Source organism: Phalacrocorax carbo, chromosome 2, assembly GCF_963921805.1.
Source record: "Phalacrocorax carbo chromosome 2, bPhaCar2.1, whole genome shotgun sequence".
NCBI lineage: Eukaryota > Metazoa > Chordata > Aves > Suliformes > Phalacrocoracidae > Phalacrocorax > Phalacrocorax carbo.
The window spans coordinates 135,573,237-135,590,813 of NC_087514.1; the positions used below are offsets into that span (position 1 = coordinate 135,573,237).

Genomic DNA, 17,577 nt, shown 5'->3' on the forward strand with positions numbered 1-17,577 from the left:
TGCTCTGTCAATCGTCCAGGTCATTGATGAATATGTTGAACAGGACTGGACCCAGCACAGACCCCTGGGGAACACCACTAGTGACAGGCCTCCATCCAGACTCTGCTCCATTGATCATGACCTTCTGAGTTCTGTTGTTGAGCCAGTTCTCTGTCCACCTCACTGTCTTCCCATCTGACCCACACTTCCTTAGCTTGCCTATTAGGATGTTATGGGAGATGGTGTCAGAAGCCTTGCTGAAGTTGAGGTAACATCCACTGTTCTCCCTTCATTGACCCAGCCAGTCATGCCATCACAGAAGGCTATCAGGTTGGTCAAGCATGATCTTCCCTTGGTGAATCCATGTTGACTGTTTCTGGTAACCTTCTTTTCCCCTACATGCCTGGAGATGACCTCCAGAATGAACTGTTCCACCACCTTTCTGGGGATGGAGGTGAGGCTGACTAGCGTATAGTTTTCTGGGTCCTCCTTCTTGCCCTTTTTGAAGATTGGAGTGACACTGGCTACCCTCAGGCACCAATCCTGTCCTCCATGACCATTCAGAGATGATGGAGAGTAGCTTAGTGACAGCATCCACCAGCTCCCTCAGCACGTGTGGGTGTATCCCATCAAGGCCCATGGATCTGTGGGGATCCAGTTTGCCTAAATGATCTCTAACCCAATCCTCCTCAACCAAGGAGAAGTCATCCCTTCTCCAGGTTTTCTCTCTCGCCTCTGGGTGCCTGAGGGCCAGACATAGCAGTAAAGACTGAAGCGAAGAAGGCATTCAATAACTCTGCCTTCTCTGCATCCTGTGTCAGCAGGGCACCCAACTCATTCAGCAGCAGGCCCACAGTTTACCCAGTCAAGCCATTGCTGTGTAGAAAGTGCAAATGAAATTCTGATAAATTAATTTACTATTTTGAATTCACTGCAAACTTCAAAAGTATTTTGATAAATAGGATGTGCTTCTAAAATACCAGGATTTGTAATGACAGACCACGAATGGCATGCCATGAACATATGTTTACAAAAACAAGTGTATGTATACATGTATATGTGCAGTTAAGAGAAAAAATTTATGTCTGTAGGCTACAACCTACTTGCCATTCAGATGCATTTTTAGTCTTATGGTATTAATTCCCTAGGATATGGTATTTATGATCTTTATTGAAACAAAGTATTATTTGAATTGCTGCTTGTTTGTGGCATGCTTTTCAGGGTAAACTTTTAAGTTATTTGTTAGAGTACACTTAATATGTTACCTAACTAAGGTAGTTCCATAAACATGCATGCACTTTAATTCATAATTTGGGGTGAGATCATAGGAAAAAGACTGTAACAGGTGTTACTGAATAATAATGTGACCTAAAACTTTCCAGATATAAAAAACTGAAAAGTAAGTTTTCTGCTAGAGAGAGAAGGACGTTTAATGGAGCAAATTCTGAAATCCTGTATCAAATTTATCTTTAATGAAGAAAATTCCTACCCCTTTCCTGATAGAGAAATTTAATGTTACTTAATGAAATTTAATTCTGCCTAACAGATTCTAGCAGGGTAAAGTTTTAATTATTTTTAATTTTATGTTAAAAATACGGTGTGGGTGGATGTTAAAATGATGCAGTATGGGGAGAGTTACTCGTCATCATGTACAGCTGGAAAGAAGCTGAGAGTAAATGGGAGACATGTATTGGGAAGAGGAGCTTGCAAGGGAAATAAGAAGTTTAAAGTAAGGAGAGGAAGAGGAAGCCAAAGCAAGAGAGATTTTGACAGATAATGTAGTAGCTAGAGGCAAAAAAAGAGTCTGGGCAGATGAAAAGGAAGGTATGCTGTAAAAGCAGAGAAAGTAGAGAAGAAAAGTAGAACAGTGGTGCATGGTGGGAGGACAAGAGGTAAAAAGGAAAAACTGAACCAAGGGAAGTTCTGATTCAATAAAAGGAAAAACTCTTTCACCATGAGGACAGTCAAGCAGTGAAGAGGTTGCCTGGAGAGGTGGTACAGTCTCCATTCTCAAGGGTTTTCAAGTGCCAGGGGGGTAAGGGGCTGAGCGACCAGGCCTGACCTCATGGGTAATCCTGCTTTGAGCAGGAGTTTGGACTAGAGACCTCCTGAGGTCCCTTCCAGCCTGAATTATCCAGCAGTCCGATAAAAAACAAAGTTTTGTTAGCTGCATATTAAAATTCGTTGTGACATGGCAATGACGCAACTTTCCAGAATGACTGTTTTGTTCACCCAGACAGACTCTGAAAACCAGGAATGAAATGCTGCATGCGGTTAGCTTTACTGGCAGTCAGCAGAACTGGTGAAATCTGTGGAGTTACAAGTCAGTGCTCCAGCTGTGCTCACTGGGTTCAGTGTGATTACCCTGAGTGACAGAGAGCTCCATCAGCTTGCCAGAGGTGGGACACAGGCAGTCTTGGGGAGGAAGGCTCTGCTCAGCTTTCCTTCCCACAATACAGCAAAGGTGCAGACCACCTAAATTAACATACAGATCTTTTCGGCCACTTGAAACAGTTGGGATTCAAATGGAGATTGAGTTTTAAACCTCAACCAGAACAGAACTGTTGCTTTGCTGTGATAATTTATAAATGGTGATTTTCCAGACTTATTTTATTCATTTTGCTTGATCATTTAAAAGCATGCATCATCTTTTCAATGTGTATATTATCATTACTTTAATTTTTTCATACTTTCTTAATAGACTTTTCCCCTATTACATTACATTCCTCCTCCAGATTAAAAATACATTTTTTCACACTTCATTCAATTTTGCTTTCCTCTTATTCAACCTGCAAATCTTAGTTGTCTTTTTGATAGTCGTCTCCTTTATCATTTACATTACAGGAAGTTAGAGCTTTAAGGGGGCTGGGGAGAGGATTGAGATGGGCTTTTATAGTTGCAGTTGTTGAGCAGCCACTTGTGAGGTTACTTTTGACACTTGCTGTTGAAAACTGACTCCTTTTTAAAAAGAACTGTCTGAGCATAAGTTATGGTGCCTTTTTGGATTCCACAGCCTTCTTCCACATGTGGACTTTTGTAATAGCTCCAATCTGACCTTCTTCATTAAATTACTTAGCTCAATAGAATCTGAGTTCTTGAAATCTGATATGCCAGTGTGGTTTCTTGTGTACATCTATCTTGTATCTGCAGTGTATCTGCATTCCGTGTACAGTACTAAATTCAAGTGGCTCTTGCTCTGATTTCAATCTACCCACCAGTTTCTTTCTGCTGATAAGAAATTAATTCAATATGGTTTCCCATTGATACATTTTTTAGACTGTAGAGTTATTCTTTACTAAATAGAAACCAACTTTGATGCATGTTCAGTTATTTTTTCACCCAGTGAATCTATGGGAAGATAATTTCTCCCACAGTTGTGGTGTCCTGTGATTTCTAGTCCTGTGAGAACTGGCCATGCATTTTTTCAATTCTCGCTTTCATCTGGTTGTGAAGGTTTATAAACAGATGTTTATTGTTCTCTTTATTTCTTCCCCCCTCCCCATTCTTGCTAACTTAATACAAAGGCAGTTGCTACCACTTTTTTTTGTTGTCATGTTATAAATATTGGACATAATAAATGCCTATGATTCATAAAATCATTGTAATTATCTTTTGGGATCCTCAGTGGTTAATTCACTTTTCCTGCTCACAAAAAATTGTTTAAAAATCGCAAGTCACTTTCCAAGCTCTCCAGCAGCTTTAAAATTAACTTTCAGGTCTGTATGTCTATTTTTGTAAAGAAGTTTTTGAGTTTACAATAGAATATATGTTTACATAAGTAATACATCTGATTGAACTTATTGTGTGGTATATAATTATAAAAAAAACCTCTCCACATGCAACAAATATGTATCTTTAAATTCAGACTTGTTTGAAGAGCAGTTAGGCCATGTTTTTATAATTTCTTTTATGTCTTTCACTACTAATCTATTTTGTGGTGGTGTTTGGTGTATTTCTGTCCCTGAAGTTTCATTGAAGTCTGCTTTAAACATAATTAGACTTTACATTTATGAAATTTCTAGCTGCCTATGGAATGGCTACCCCGAAGAGACTGGAAATCTTATGTTTTGGTCTGCATGTTAATTCAACATCTAAAGGATAAAAGCCAGAATTAGAAGTGAGAGTTCCAGACTTGAATTATTTTTATTTGCTTGCTTAAAGAAAACACTCAATGAATCTTGAAACTGTAGTCAGTAACAAGGGAAAACGCTAATTTTCTGAAATATTTGCCTTATGGAGCATATCAGGCAATAACTTAAAACTATTGTTCTTGGTGTCAAGAAAATATTAGATTTTTCCCCACCTCAGTAAAAGATCTAAGAAGTTCCCCATGCCAAGATCTTTGTCACTGACTCTGCAACTTTTTTGATATTGAGGTGAACAGTTACATCTACTGTCTCTCTGAACAGTATCTTCAGTACATTTTTTTGGCTATTATGTAGCATATATTGTTGGGAAGAGGATTTATGCTGTCTCCTGATTTTTTTTCTTTTCTTAATATTGCTACCACTGCATTTAGTGAGCTGTTGAAGGGATAAGTGATTTGAAGTTTTCAGAAAGTTACTTTCTTGGATGTCATCTAATGTCAGTATTGTGGACCTGAACAAGTACCTTTTCATAGAAGTCCCTTGTTTAAATGGGGTTTGGGGACAGGACTTATGTGATGTTTTCATGTTGTACAAAATCATATAATATGAATTTTATATTTAAGATGTATGTAATATAAATTATGTAGTTACATTAACTGTGGCTTGAAATAATTTACAGCTTGAAACAAATTTACAGCTGTTGAAATCGTTCTGTCAAGAGACAGCACTATATGCATTGAAAGTAATGTTTAGCAGATTAGTAATTTTGATTGATTTATCTTTGCATGAAATGCTAAGGTTTTTTTCTTAATCACAGACAACCTATCACAACAAGTTTGTGTTATCACCTACGTGAAGGAAGCTGTTGCACAAGTAGGTTTTCTCCTTCATGAATATCTGAAAAGCCAAATAAAAGTAAGTACAACTCTATGGAGGTAAACTGTGTGATTAATTTAATGTTTCTGGTTGTCTCAACTTGTAAGAAATGGTCTAAATAATGTGAACACAGAAACCAAGATCTCCTGTGTCATGGTAGTATTTATTACAAGGATTAACACCAGGTGTGGAAGTTACCAAGAAAGAAGCATCTTCTGCCCAATTATGCTTTAGAGGGGGATCTTACAGATCCTCTTAAAATGTATATATTAGATTAGGGGAGAAATCAGATCCAGACAACAGAGAGGCCATTTTCTTTAGATTTTATGAATTCAGTAAGGCCAAGTTGTTACAAATATGTTACAGAGGAAATGCTTTTCTTACTTTGAAGTCTGAATTAAAATCTGAACCAATTAAAGAGTAAATTGTATTCCTGCAGAGCTGCTAATGCAAAGTCAAATTAATCAGCCTTTTTGCAGAGAGATAGGGGTACATTTCACTCATAGCGAATGCTCATTGAAGCCTTTGCTGTAGGATATTGATGGAATTTTCTACTGGCATTTAAGTCTCTCTTACTTTTCATTATTTCTACTAATAGAACTATCGCGTATTTTCATTTTCCCAAAGGTGATTAACATTTGGTAATTGCTTAAATCTTGACTGATCTTGGGGTGATTCTTAATTATATCTTATGTGATGATATCACATCTTTCTACTACCCAGAGAAACAGATGGTGAGTAGCTGTTCAAGAAAGCGTGCTTCCTGATTTGCATAATTTTACTGCTGTAATGGTTTTATTCATGCCTCTTGATCTTCTGCATTGTGTGCTTAATAGTAGGATGTTCTGTAGCAAACGGTATTCCTATTTTTATGTAGAAATGTCATTTGACATTGTACTTATAGTTTTTGTTTGGAAAGAATTGCATTTAGTATGGAAAATAATGCTTTATATCTATTAAATGTCTACATTTAAAAGTGCAAAACATTAGCTGTATAATGGAGCATAAGTATGTTCCCATTTCACTGATAGCAGAGCCATCGCTATTTTTCCTTTTTTCTCTCCATTTAAACTACTCTGCAATTACTAGGAAGACATCACTTACCCACATTAGAAAAAAAGTACTTCTTTAAGTGTTGACTTATCTATAACTATATATATATTATGTTTGCATATAGCCACTTCAGTCATACCATGAAAACACTTCCAAGCCAGTCAGAGTAGTCAAAGAATGTGTTATGTTTGACTAGCCAACACCGTGACTCCAAATTTAGCAACCTCAAATTAGACTGGCACCAAAGCTAGTTAACATTTACAACAAGTTTCCAAATTGTCATTGTAAAGCCAGTAGCTGGGTTGGTCCAGCAGCTGAACTGATGGTGCATTTGAATAAAACTCATGTAGAATGACCACAAACAAGGTAATGAGGGCATAAAATGAAGGAACTCCTACTGATATGGGACTGATTTTTTTTTAATGACTCTGTTAAATCAGTTTATTTATATGATGATTTCTAGCACCATTCTCTTTTTTGATCCATGCTGTCTTTCCTCATAACGAAGTTGATTGTTAAATTTCTCAACACTTTCGAAATGTTCCTGTAAAGTGACACCTGCCAAAGAACTCCATCAAGATCCCTGTCATGTATTGTTCTTTGAAACACCCTTAGTCATTCATTTTATGAACCCTTAGACTGAGAATCTATAAAAAACTAATTATGTGTTGAGTCTTGTTTTTAAACAGTAAATCTCTAAGAGTTAATTTTTAAGCTTGCCAATACACAGGACTTCTAAATGTGAAGCACCTTGGAAAGAATATATCCACCGGGCTATGACTTCTCAAGTAAAGCACAGTAACCTTGTGTGAGAGAGATTTGACTCTGTACAACGTGATAATTTTTTAAAGCAAATTAAGCAAACCACACTGAAAGCTGGGCCTTTTCAAAGGGGTAATTCGAAGGTAATTGATCTAAATAAGACACTAATTGGGAATCATTCAGTAGAGTACATATTATCTGAAATTTAAACTATGGTCAATATTTTAACATTTTTGATAGTTTTGACACTCTAGTTCTATGTAGCAGTCATATTTACTCTTAAGATACTTATTAACTTCTAGATGCATCCTTAAAGAATGCTTAAAGAAGAATTCAAAAAATTATGTTAGAGGGATTTCTGAGAGAGTCCAATAACAAGATAATGCCAATAACAGGGAAAAATAGGCCTAAAAATGGAACTGATGAGATAAAGAAAATTGAAATAAAAGCTTTTCTAAAATAAATTAAGGCAATAGTTAATGCTTGCAAAGTACTTTAAGAGTATTTTAATCATTGTTACTGTAAACTGTATAACTAAAAATGAATGTTTTGCAAAAGATATCTTACTTTGAAAGACATAAGTTGAGTCTTTCCTTAAGTTTGTTATTTAGCCCTTTCTTCTGAAGGAAGCAAAACTAAATGAGGGCTGAAAGTGTTTTCCTATGTGACTGGAAATTGTGTATTCTTGCTTATTCAGTGACAAGGTGCTCCTGTCATGTGAAACGTAATCAACTGGATGAAGTTGTGTGGGTTTTTTTGTGACTGGATAAATATCCACAAGCAGTACCAAAATATTTGGTTGTTTTCCATTAGGAAATGAACTAGTATTTTACTAGTAGAAATTCACTGATTTCTTAATCATTGCACTGTCTGTCTGCTGGATTGTATTAATTGTGATTTTAAATCTGATATAGATTACAGATTCCCAATGTCCTGGTATTATTTTTTGGTTTTATGAAAGTGGATGTTGAATAAAGTTGAAACTTCATCACAGGGCATCTGATAAATTACAGATTAAATTTAATAAAATCTCTTCAAAAATTAATTATTAAAGAAAACATATTTATTATTCCTATCTTCATGTTCATAAAAACTTACCATCTCTGCTTCTTTACAGTAGCTGAATATCAATTGCTACAATGATCAGAAGTGATTAAGCAAATCCATGTACTTTTTTCTATTTAAACACTGAGACATTATGTGACAAACACTTTTTACTGAGGTAGTATTTTTAGGTATTTTTTGCTCTCTCAAGTAGCTGATAACTTTGATTAATATTAATCTTAGTGAAAAAAACCACCCTTTTGCATAGGATGCTAACATGCCAAATAGAATAAGAATTAATTTTAGTTAGGCAGCTGTGCTTAGTTTTCCAAGAGAGAAATCTGACTTAGTTTTTGCTGGATAATATGACTGTAAAACAAAGGCTCAGTTTACTGCTTTATCAAATTGTTCGAGTTACATCAAAACTCTGATACACTAATTTTTAACTGTTCAGGAATACTTAAGCATTGTGGATTGAATATTGGAAGGAAAAACTAAGTAGGCCACCTCTCTTGAGTCATGTTCCGTTTACCTTCTGAAAAGACTCTGGCATGCAGTATGCTCCAGTTCATCTAAGTACGTGCAAGGTTGTAAAGGTACTGGGGATTTCTGATTTTAGTTCAAGCCAGGAGAGCTCTGGAGTGTTGCATAATAAAAGTATTTTAAGTAATTCTTGCCTTCTGTGATTTTTTTTTAAAAATCTCTTCAAAATATTAAATGTCAACTATTTGGGGCTGTGCTGTCAAATTTTCAGCCCAAAACGTTTCTAAAATCATTAGTGCATAAATATCAGCTTTTGGGTTTCAAACCACCTTTCTTTGCAAACAAGTTAGCTCCCCAAGTATTACCAAAATAAACAAATACAGCTTTAGATAGCAATGCAAAGCCTTTTTAAATGTTATATTGGTACTTCTGTTGGATTGTGGATTAAGTGACATTTCAAGGGAACACAGCAGTGTATTGCTTCTGTTGTTTGCTACTATATATAATATGTCTTCTGGGCAGAAATAAAGCTCATGTGAGCAGTGGAACAGTGAGGTTTGCTGGTTTAATAGAAGCAACATGAAGATTTTTTTGCCTTATTTTAAAGGGTTTTTGTAATTGGCTTTGAAGTGTTATCTTCTCGTAGGGAACAAATTCCCCTTCTACTACCTGGCAATCCTGAAGCTGATAATGTAGAATCTACTTTTTATTTTAATTGGGATAAAATAATTTCTTAGCTGGTGTTATAGTTAAAGGTTGCAAAATAAGTATGTCTGTGATTAAGACAGTATTTTAAAGTATTTGTTGAGGAAATTATTTCCAGGAGAAATTCTAACTGATTCTTGTCATACGTAGAATCCTAGCATACCTGTGCACCTGGTCTTTCATGTGTAGTTCTTAATTTATTTTTAGTTGCATGAAGACAAAATAAATACATATTTGAGTATTATAGAGATTTTCTCAGAATCGGAGGTCTAAAATCATTAGATTGTCTTGATCCTATGAACAGTGTTTTCATCTCTGGGAACAGCTGAACATCCTAACCCAGGCAGCAGCAGCACTAGTGTCTGAATCTGCCAGGGCTGTTTCTGGAATGGCTCCCTCTAGCAGTATGCTTCAGCAAAAATTTGCAGAAAACTGCAGTGTGTTGGGCTCCATGCTTTACTGTTGAGTCACCTAAAAATCTGAGCAATTTTTAATTCTCATAGCAGAAATAATAATTGCCAATTTAAAATCATTTGAATAAACAAACTCTGCCATAGAGTTTTAGCAGATAGTTAAGGCTGAAATAAAATTTGTGACATAGTAATTTTTTTTTTTTTTCTAATCAGGTTGAAGCTGTGTCAGTATCTCTGAGTAAAAGTGACAGCCATCTACAAGACCTGTTTTCAGGACAGTGCTACAATTTTGTTTGCATAAATGTAAGTAGTAAGGATGCATGCTTTTAGTTTTGCTCTTAAACTTATTAGTAATGGTAAATAATAATTACATACTTGAATAATAAGTTGTTTTTATTCCTATCCCCTTCGTGTATCCATTCCAATGTTTGGTGTTTCTGATGTGCACCTTTGAGATACTGGTCCGTTCTTTCTCTCCTGGTTCTGGACTTCCGGCAGTATGTTGTTAAACCAGCCATGAATTCTTGAACAAGAGGGATGCAACTGAAAGTAGTTTAAAATTTCCTTTTCAAAGATATTGTATTGTAGTGTCTTTTCTCAAGAAGGGTTATGTCATATCTGTAGTCATCTAACTGTGCATTGCTACTGTGGTCTAAAATAGCATTTCCTATTTTGGACACATGCGTGCCATGAAATCTGTACTTGGGTCCCTGTATGGGAACAGGAAAGTTTTAGATGAACCATATCTGAGACCTATCAGGACCCTTAAGCTTGTGACATATATTTCTTAGGGGTAATATTATTAATCTCAATTATTTTCAAACATCTATAACTTTACCAGACAAAAGCGTTACAGCTGTATTAAAACCAACCAACCAAACAGGCAAAACCACCCAAAACGAAAACAGTGGTGTATCTTTTTTTTGGTAAATAACAGATCTTTGAATTCCATTTTTATTAAATCAATGCTTGATGTTTTCAGTAATTCTAAACATTTATTTTAATTTAGGATAAAAAGTATGCTATTCAAGAAACCCAGCAACTAGTGGATATGTTGGAAAAATCAAATATCCCTCTCTTATATCCAGTTGTCCTTATTTCGGTAGGTAGCTCATGTAAGTTACTGTAGAAAGCGTCTAATGAAATGTTTTTAAATGTTAGACTAGGTTTAAACTGCTGCTAGCTCTGAATAAAATTGTAAATTTGAACTAGAAATTAGACTGTAAATAGCATAATTTGCATTTCAGCAGATGTACTGCATGCTGTCAGGACATAAACCAACACTAGCAAATGACAATTTATTAGTTATCTGTTTCTGTGAAAGAGTCATTATGACTAGTCCTATTGAACTGTTAACTCCTGCTTTGCTATTGTGCTCCGTCTCTGCTGGGGATGCTACAGATGATGTACTATGCTTGAATGCTCAGTTAAAACAGAATTAAGTGACTTTATTTTTTTCTGTGCTGTGTGGTTTATTCAAAGTTTAAAAGTTATTGTTACTTTTCTGGTCCAAGTTTTAAAAAGTAACTTTGAAGTACTTTGCAATATAACTTTAATACATACTTTACTTATTGAGATGTTGTAAGACTGAAAAATCTATTCTGGTATGTGGCAAAAGTTTTAAAGTGTATTTTTGTCTGAAATTCTCATTATTTGAATGCTGCTGCCAGAATAACTTAACCGTTCATGTGGACAACAGCTGAAGGTGTACATGACTTTTATTTTCCTCAGACTGTTAAAAAGGAGAAACTATGAGTAGATTTGAAAGTCTCCGTGCAGCATGACCAGATCCAGTTAATTCTGTCATTATGTTTTCTAGCTTAATAGGTAGGGATGAGAAGTATTGGGTGGAATAACTGTCATTAATGCCATATGCGGCAAGGACTGTGCCTCTGGACTACCTTTATTATACTCTCCAGCAATAACACGAGATAATACGTTGTGATTTTAAAATATAATTTCATATATGAAGCTTTTGAAAGAGGAATAAATAGTTCTTTTACATGGGACCTGAACAGTTTCTGAAGTGCATAGTCTAGTGGACTGGAGGTAGAACTGAGCATTTACATCTCAGTTATAGGCTTAATCTGAAACTTAAGTGATGAAATTTCATTACTGATCTAGCAAATAAATGGGGTGTTGTGAAGATCAATTAATTTTGCAAATTAAAAAAGTTATATCCGTACCTGTGTACGCTGTTGTCTTGGAGTGAGCAACTGTGATTCTATGAACATCAATATTTAGCATTTTATTTCTAGACCGTCTTTTTTTCTTGACCCTCTTTCTGAGGAAGTTCAGGGTAGAGCTTTAATTTTACTGAATTTGCAAAGATAAATTATTTCTGCCTTTGATAATCAGAGCAATGACACACCTCCAATTCTGTTGCCCGTTTTCAAGGCTACTGGGTGTGCAGAATGCTCTTTTCTGAATGGAGAATGTTTTCATTAGTCCTTTATCAAGAATATGAAAAAACATTTCTGTCTGTGTTGAATTTTGGGGGTGCGCAGATAAAGTTGGAATCGTTAATCAATTAGGTAATAATACAGCTTTAAAGCATACTTGGTTTGTGCCCAATTCATAGCTAATCTCTGCTCTGGACTTTGAATTAAGTGTTTTTTTAGTGAGACATGTAGAATGTGAGAGGTTTGTTTTAATAATTGTAGCTATAAATATTCTGGACTTAATATTTCCCGAGAAATAGGTATGAATGCAAATAATGCTTACACAAGCCCACCATGAAACTCAGGTTTTGCCCCTAAGATACTAGATCTTGGAAGTCATTGTAGAATCCAGCACCATTTTTAATGAAAGTGTACTTGCTTAAGCAGCCTGCAGCATGCACAGATCTTTTAGGTGGACACCTTTTAAAACAGCCTCAGGAAAAAATTATGCATTTAATCCCTTTACTGTAGTCCAGATCCATCAGTTGTTCCTGACAGCTACTTGAAATTGCCCAAAACTAGACAGTGGGAGAAAAGTCTCATAACTAGGTGGAAGCAGTTGCTAACATTTAAAACACAGATACACATATATTTATACGTGTATATATATGTATATTTATATACACATATAAATGAATACCCTAGCTGTAAAGAGGCATTTTATGCTACACATTCAAATTTTTGGAGTTACCACACTATCTTTTAGAAATACAGGAAGGAGAAAATAGGATGACTGGGAAGTATGTTTTAGATGACTAAAGAATTAGCTAAACAAATCATTGTCTCATATTAATCACTGGGAACTATTTAAGTCCTTTAAACTTCCGATCCCTAAAACTCATTACAGATGGTATGGCTGGGGGATAGAATCTTCCTTCAGCAGTCTTTAATTAAATGCAGTGTTGGGTGTCCTCTTCACTAAGGCTTATGAGTGGGATTCTCTTAATCTTTATTCTTTGCTATATACTTCATTTAACATAAAACCTGAATGCATCATTAGTGAAAAGTCCTGGAAGACACTTTCTTTTGAAGTAAAAGGACATATTAATGTTTCTCAGTCAAGTGTGACTCAGAATTTTAAGCAATATGATGACATTTAAGTGCATAGGTTCTAGGTGCTAGCTGTATGAGAGACATTATTCTTTTCTACTATCAAAAGTAAAACTGTTCTGGTAGTGATGAATTGAAAGGATAAATGAGGAAAGCAGATAACTGCTTCCATTCTGACTTCATAATCAGGAACAGTCTAATGTAGACTTTTGTTTAATTAGAAAGTTCTTGCCTATTCTTTGATTTCAGGACACGCGTAACTTTTTCATAACACTCTGATAATTAAGACAATCAGTTTCATTTTTCCTTCCAACGTTCAGCTTCTTTGGTTGTAAAAATGACAGGTGTTATTATTGTGCCAGATTGTTTAACCAGCCTGGGGAGAATTATCCCAGTAAAAGGATGAGCTTCCACTGGCCATGATGACTTCTGTCCGTACTCCCTCCTATAAATTGCCACAGATTTCAAACTCTGTCCTTTATCCTGGTGCCTGACTGGAGTTTTTTGTGGCATCTGTAAGCTGAAGCAGAAATTGGACTACTGTATGTGAACATAGCAGGAAAAAGGGAAGATTAATATTACAGGAGAAATAGGAAGCGCAGAGGTAAACTTCATGCAATTATTTGTCTGCATCAAACCAGTATCCTGTCCAACTCTGCTATAACCAGAAGAATCATATTCTAAAACTGACTTTTCTGAGTAATATGTGTTCATGTTTGTAGATGCTATGAATGGATTTGATTTTTATTTTGTTGTTATTACTTAGGGATAGAAAGAAGGGAATGCTAGTAATTCAGCTCTGTGGTTGCAAGTATTTGCATTTCAGTACAAAAGTAAGTTTGAGAAAAATATCTTTTTAAAGCTGTGAAAGAGGATAATGGTAAATAGGTGTTAGGTGATGTTCTCGCAGAATAATAGGTTTTAAAATTTCTTGTAAATGAGAAGTACTTAGCCTTGGTTTGGGTAAAAACTAATAAAATAATGAGTGCTTGAAAATTAATCTCTGCCTGCATAGTAGAAGACAATAGCTTTGCTCCTGGTGAATATGCATTTAGACAGTAAACAGCTTTTTAAAAAATGTTGCAAGGAAAATGTGTAAAAACCTATTATCTGTCAGACTAAATTGAACTTAAGGTACAAAGGGAACTTGAAATAATTTTCCCAAGCACGGATTTCTGGGGCTACATCTATACTTCTGTCTCTCTGTAGAACTTACAAATAAGTTTTGTATCAAAGCAATAATTCAACCACAAAAATATTTTCTCTTTTTTTTAAGGGGAAGAGTATTTCTGCTATTAATAAATGCTGAAACTTTATATGTACAAATAATCATCCTCAGTTTTGATTTCTACAGTTAATAGAAACTTTGTAAAGTAAACTGATTAAACTGTGGAACATGTAAGCCTTGGGAAAGGATTGAGCTAGTTGTTACCTCCCTGGAGATATCAATTCAGGTCCTCTAAGACCCACCCTGTTCGTGCTAGCATCCCTGCTGGGTATGGGACCTGCCTTTCCCTGCCCAAGAGCTCAGGATAGTCATATCTCTACTTTCTTCTGAAGTAGTTTCTGCTTTTTAAACTTGCAGCGTTACCTTGAAAATAATCCAATTTAGGCAACTAATATGCTGTACTGAAATATGCTATAAATCTTTAAAAAATGCAGTTCCATTTTGAAAACCTTTAAGATGCTTAAGAAAAACACACGTATTTCTCTAGTATCCTAATAATTAAAAAAAAATCAGTGAAAGTTAGGTTAAAGCTTATGAAAGAATGTTGTTTGTTTTCTGATTTAATGAAATATTTTTAATATGCAGTTAGAACATTGAGTTCTGATGTGTTCTGGTGTGTTGGTTTCACTGTGCTTTGGAAAGAAATAATTTTCATGTAACTATATAAGTAGTGGAATTCAACAGTAATAGAAGCTAACTAAGAAAAACCTTTGTTAGCCTGTATTTTTATGCATAATTAACACATAAAAATGAGATACTAAAAACTGGCAGTGGAATTTTTTTGTTTTGCTTTGTTTTTATTTGTTCCTTTGCAGGTGCACTTGGGTGTTTCAGAAAATATTTCTTTCAGCATTGGGATGGAAGAACTAACTAGAATCAAGAAATTTGCAAGGGAAGTGAAAAAGAAAAATATTTTGGTTTATGGTCTCCTTATCCAGTATAAGGTATCTAATTCTTTTTCTACATGCAAATTATCATCTTTTGTGATTTATGTGATTAATGATAGTATTTTCATTTAAAACAAGATCAAAAGGAACTAAATATGACATGAAAAAGATTTTTTGGGTAGATTCTTGCCTGTTCTTGTTCAAAATTCAGGAGAGCCTGTAGTTACAGGGAAAAATGTAAGCATTTTGATTAGAGAGGAATAAATGGTAAACGTTTTTTAGAAGCACATGAAAATGTCATGGCCCTTTTTCTTTTTGCTTTTCTGCTTTGAAACTTGCTTTTTGCAGCATTGAAAAAGTAAAAAAAAACAGTAAAAGTACATTTGGTCAGTAGTTGTGCGGAAACCAGTGTTTGGTATTCAGGTGACAAAGGACATGACATATAGGTGTTGAAGCAAAGAACGCCCATGTCTGCAACAGCAGCACATCACCTCAGCTGGAGGCAAAAAGGGTTGGCACTCCAGCATCCTTTGTATTCACAAAAGCTATTTCAAATGAACAGTTTTCTGTGGGAAAATTGTTCTGCCAACCAGAAAAAGTGGGCTGCCTTGCCTCCAGTGGGGTTATAGTCTTTTTAGCTTCTTAACTGATTTTTTTGGTTGAATTAGGTGCTTGGGTTTATATATAGTTGATTAAACATGGCTATAGTTATATATCTTTTTCTGGTATACCAAAGACTTGATTTTCCCTCCACATTCTATGGCTTTATTAAGAGCTATGAGTATTGATACCTATAAGTTTATGCTTTTACAGACTTCTGATGGCAACAGAATATGAATAATAATATTACATGGCATTAGTTTATGTCTTGTTCATGCAACACACAAGGGCATAGAGCTCTTTTCAGTCTTCTTTCTGGTACCGTCCAACCCCAATTTTTTAGGGTGAATTCCAGCTTCCTTTGGTAAAAAAACGGTTGAATAACTGTTGAAACATAGCTCTAAGAGGCACCTTATTATGGTAAAACATTGCAAATATTGCTTTAGTCTAAGTACAGTTTTCTCCTTTTAAACTTCATTGCGCGTATGTATGATTTTATATGCAATGGATCAAATGTACATGTGTGGATAACAAGAGTTAGTAAAGCTGATTGGAAAAAAGGAAAACTTTTATAATCTTCAGTGGATTTTTGTGACCACGGCACAGAAATGTTTTATCAATAACAGGTATGTATAACAACAATATGACATCTGAATGGAAATTCTTGATCCTTGGTGGTAAGAGAATTGCAGCAGGATGCTGCCTCCATGTTTTTTAAAAACAAAAAGCTGGAATGATTATGTAAGGGCACTGCAGGCAGAGTCGTCATTTATTACTGTGGAAAAAGTATTATATAGAGTAAAACACTTTGCAAAGTAAACTACTTCTAGGTCTTTTGTTTCAAAATGGCTTTGAAACATGTTCTACTTACAGACAGGGATGTAGTCCTGAGTTCCTGCTTGTCAGTGGTTTGATAGATGACTAACAGGTTATACAGATCATGTGTATGTACGTGATATGTGCATCAAGTTTTCTTTTGGCTGCAGTTCTACAAAGAACATAATTGTTTCTAGGTGAAGATCTATGGAAAGACTTGACATATGCATCTAGAAATGACCAAAAATGCAAACATTACTGCTGGTTTCAGGGAGAGTGAGCACTGTGAACAAAAGCAATTTGTTGAGTGAAGAGACATCTTTAAAACAGTTTGGTGTTTGGGGGTTTTTTTGTGTTTTATATTGTTTGTTTGGTTTGGGTTTTTATTGTTTTGTTTTGTTGTGTTTTTTGTTTTGTTTTGTTTTGTTTTTTAATTCCAAAGCATGATTTTAGAATCACCAAGGTATTTTACTTTTAGTACAACCCATTAGCTAACAGGTGAATCCACAGGTGAATCCCATGCTTGAGAATGGAAAGGTGACTTTCATACAGACATGATGGTGTGTCCAGAGGAAGTAGAAACACAAAAAGCACCTGCTGCTGTAATGCAGGGTACTCAGCTTATTGTTGCAATAACTTCTGTCAGCATCCGCTTCCCAGAAGTCCATGAAAGCTATAGTTTATTTCAGAGAGAGTGATGACAGATTAAGTCACGGAGCTTCCCTCTAGCTGACAGGTTTGTAACACCACTACCAGACATGCACAGTAGATATACACACATTTACTAATTCAAAAACAGGGGTAAAATGTAAGGGACAAGGAATTTATGGAGACACATGACCACAGTGATACTGAGGTGAAATTATTTTATGTTTAGAAGAGTTATATGGTGAAGTAGGTGTGATGATATGTTGATGTAAAAGAATAAGGGGGCACTCTCTAAGAATCATGGACCCATAGAATGGTTTGTGTTGGAAGGGACCTTTAGAGGTCATCTAGTCCAAACCCCCCCTGCAGTGAGCAGGGACATCTTCAATTAGATCAGGTTGCTCCTAGCTCCATCCAACCTGACTTTGAATGTGTCCAGGGATGGGGCCTCTACCACCTCTCTGGGCAACCCATTCCAGTGCTTCACCACCCTCATAGTAAAAT

General features: G+C 35.5%; 1 protein-coding gene across 4 annotated transcripts in view; it reads left to right on the forward strand.

Moving 5' to 3' along the window:
* Nucleotides 1-17,577, forward strand: part of CRPPA (CDP-L-ribitol pyrophosphorylase A) — a 123,398-nt gene that overhangs the window by 59,614 nt on the left and 46,207 nt on the right. For 2 of the 4 annotated variants that reach the window (XM_064444501.1, XM_064444500.1), the window contains exons 6-9: nucleotides 4,885-4,982; nucleotides 9,617-9,706; nucleotides 10,413-10,505; nucleotides 14,938-15,066. In XM_064444501.1, the coding sequence (XP_064300571.1) occupies nucleotides 4,885-4,982; nucleotides 9,617-9,706; nucleotides 10,413-10,505; nucleotides 14,938-15,066 (410 nt within the window). The remainder of the gene's footprint in view (nucleotides 1-4,884; nucleotides 4,983-9,616; nucleotides 9,707-10,412; nucleotides 10,506-14,937; nucleotides 15,067-17,577) is intronic. The other 2 variants (XM_064444502.1, XM_064444503.1) reach the window with 2 other exon arrangements.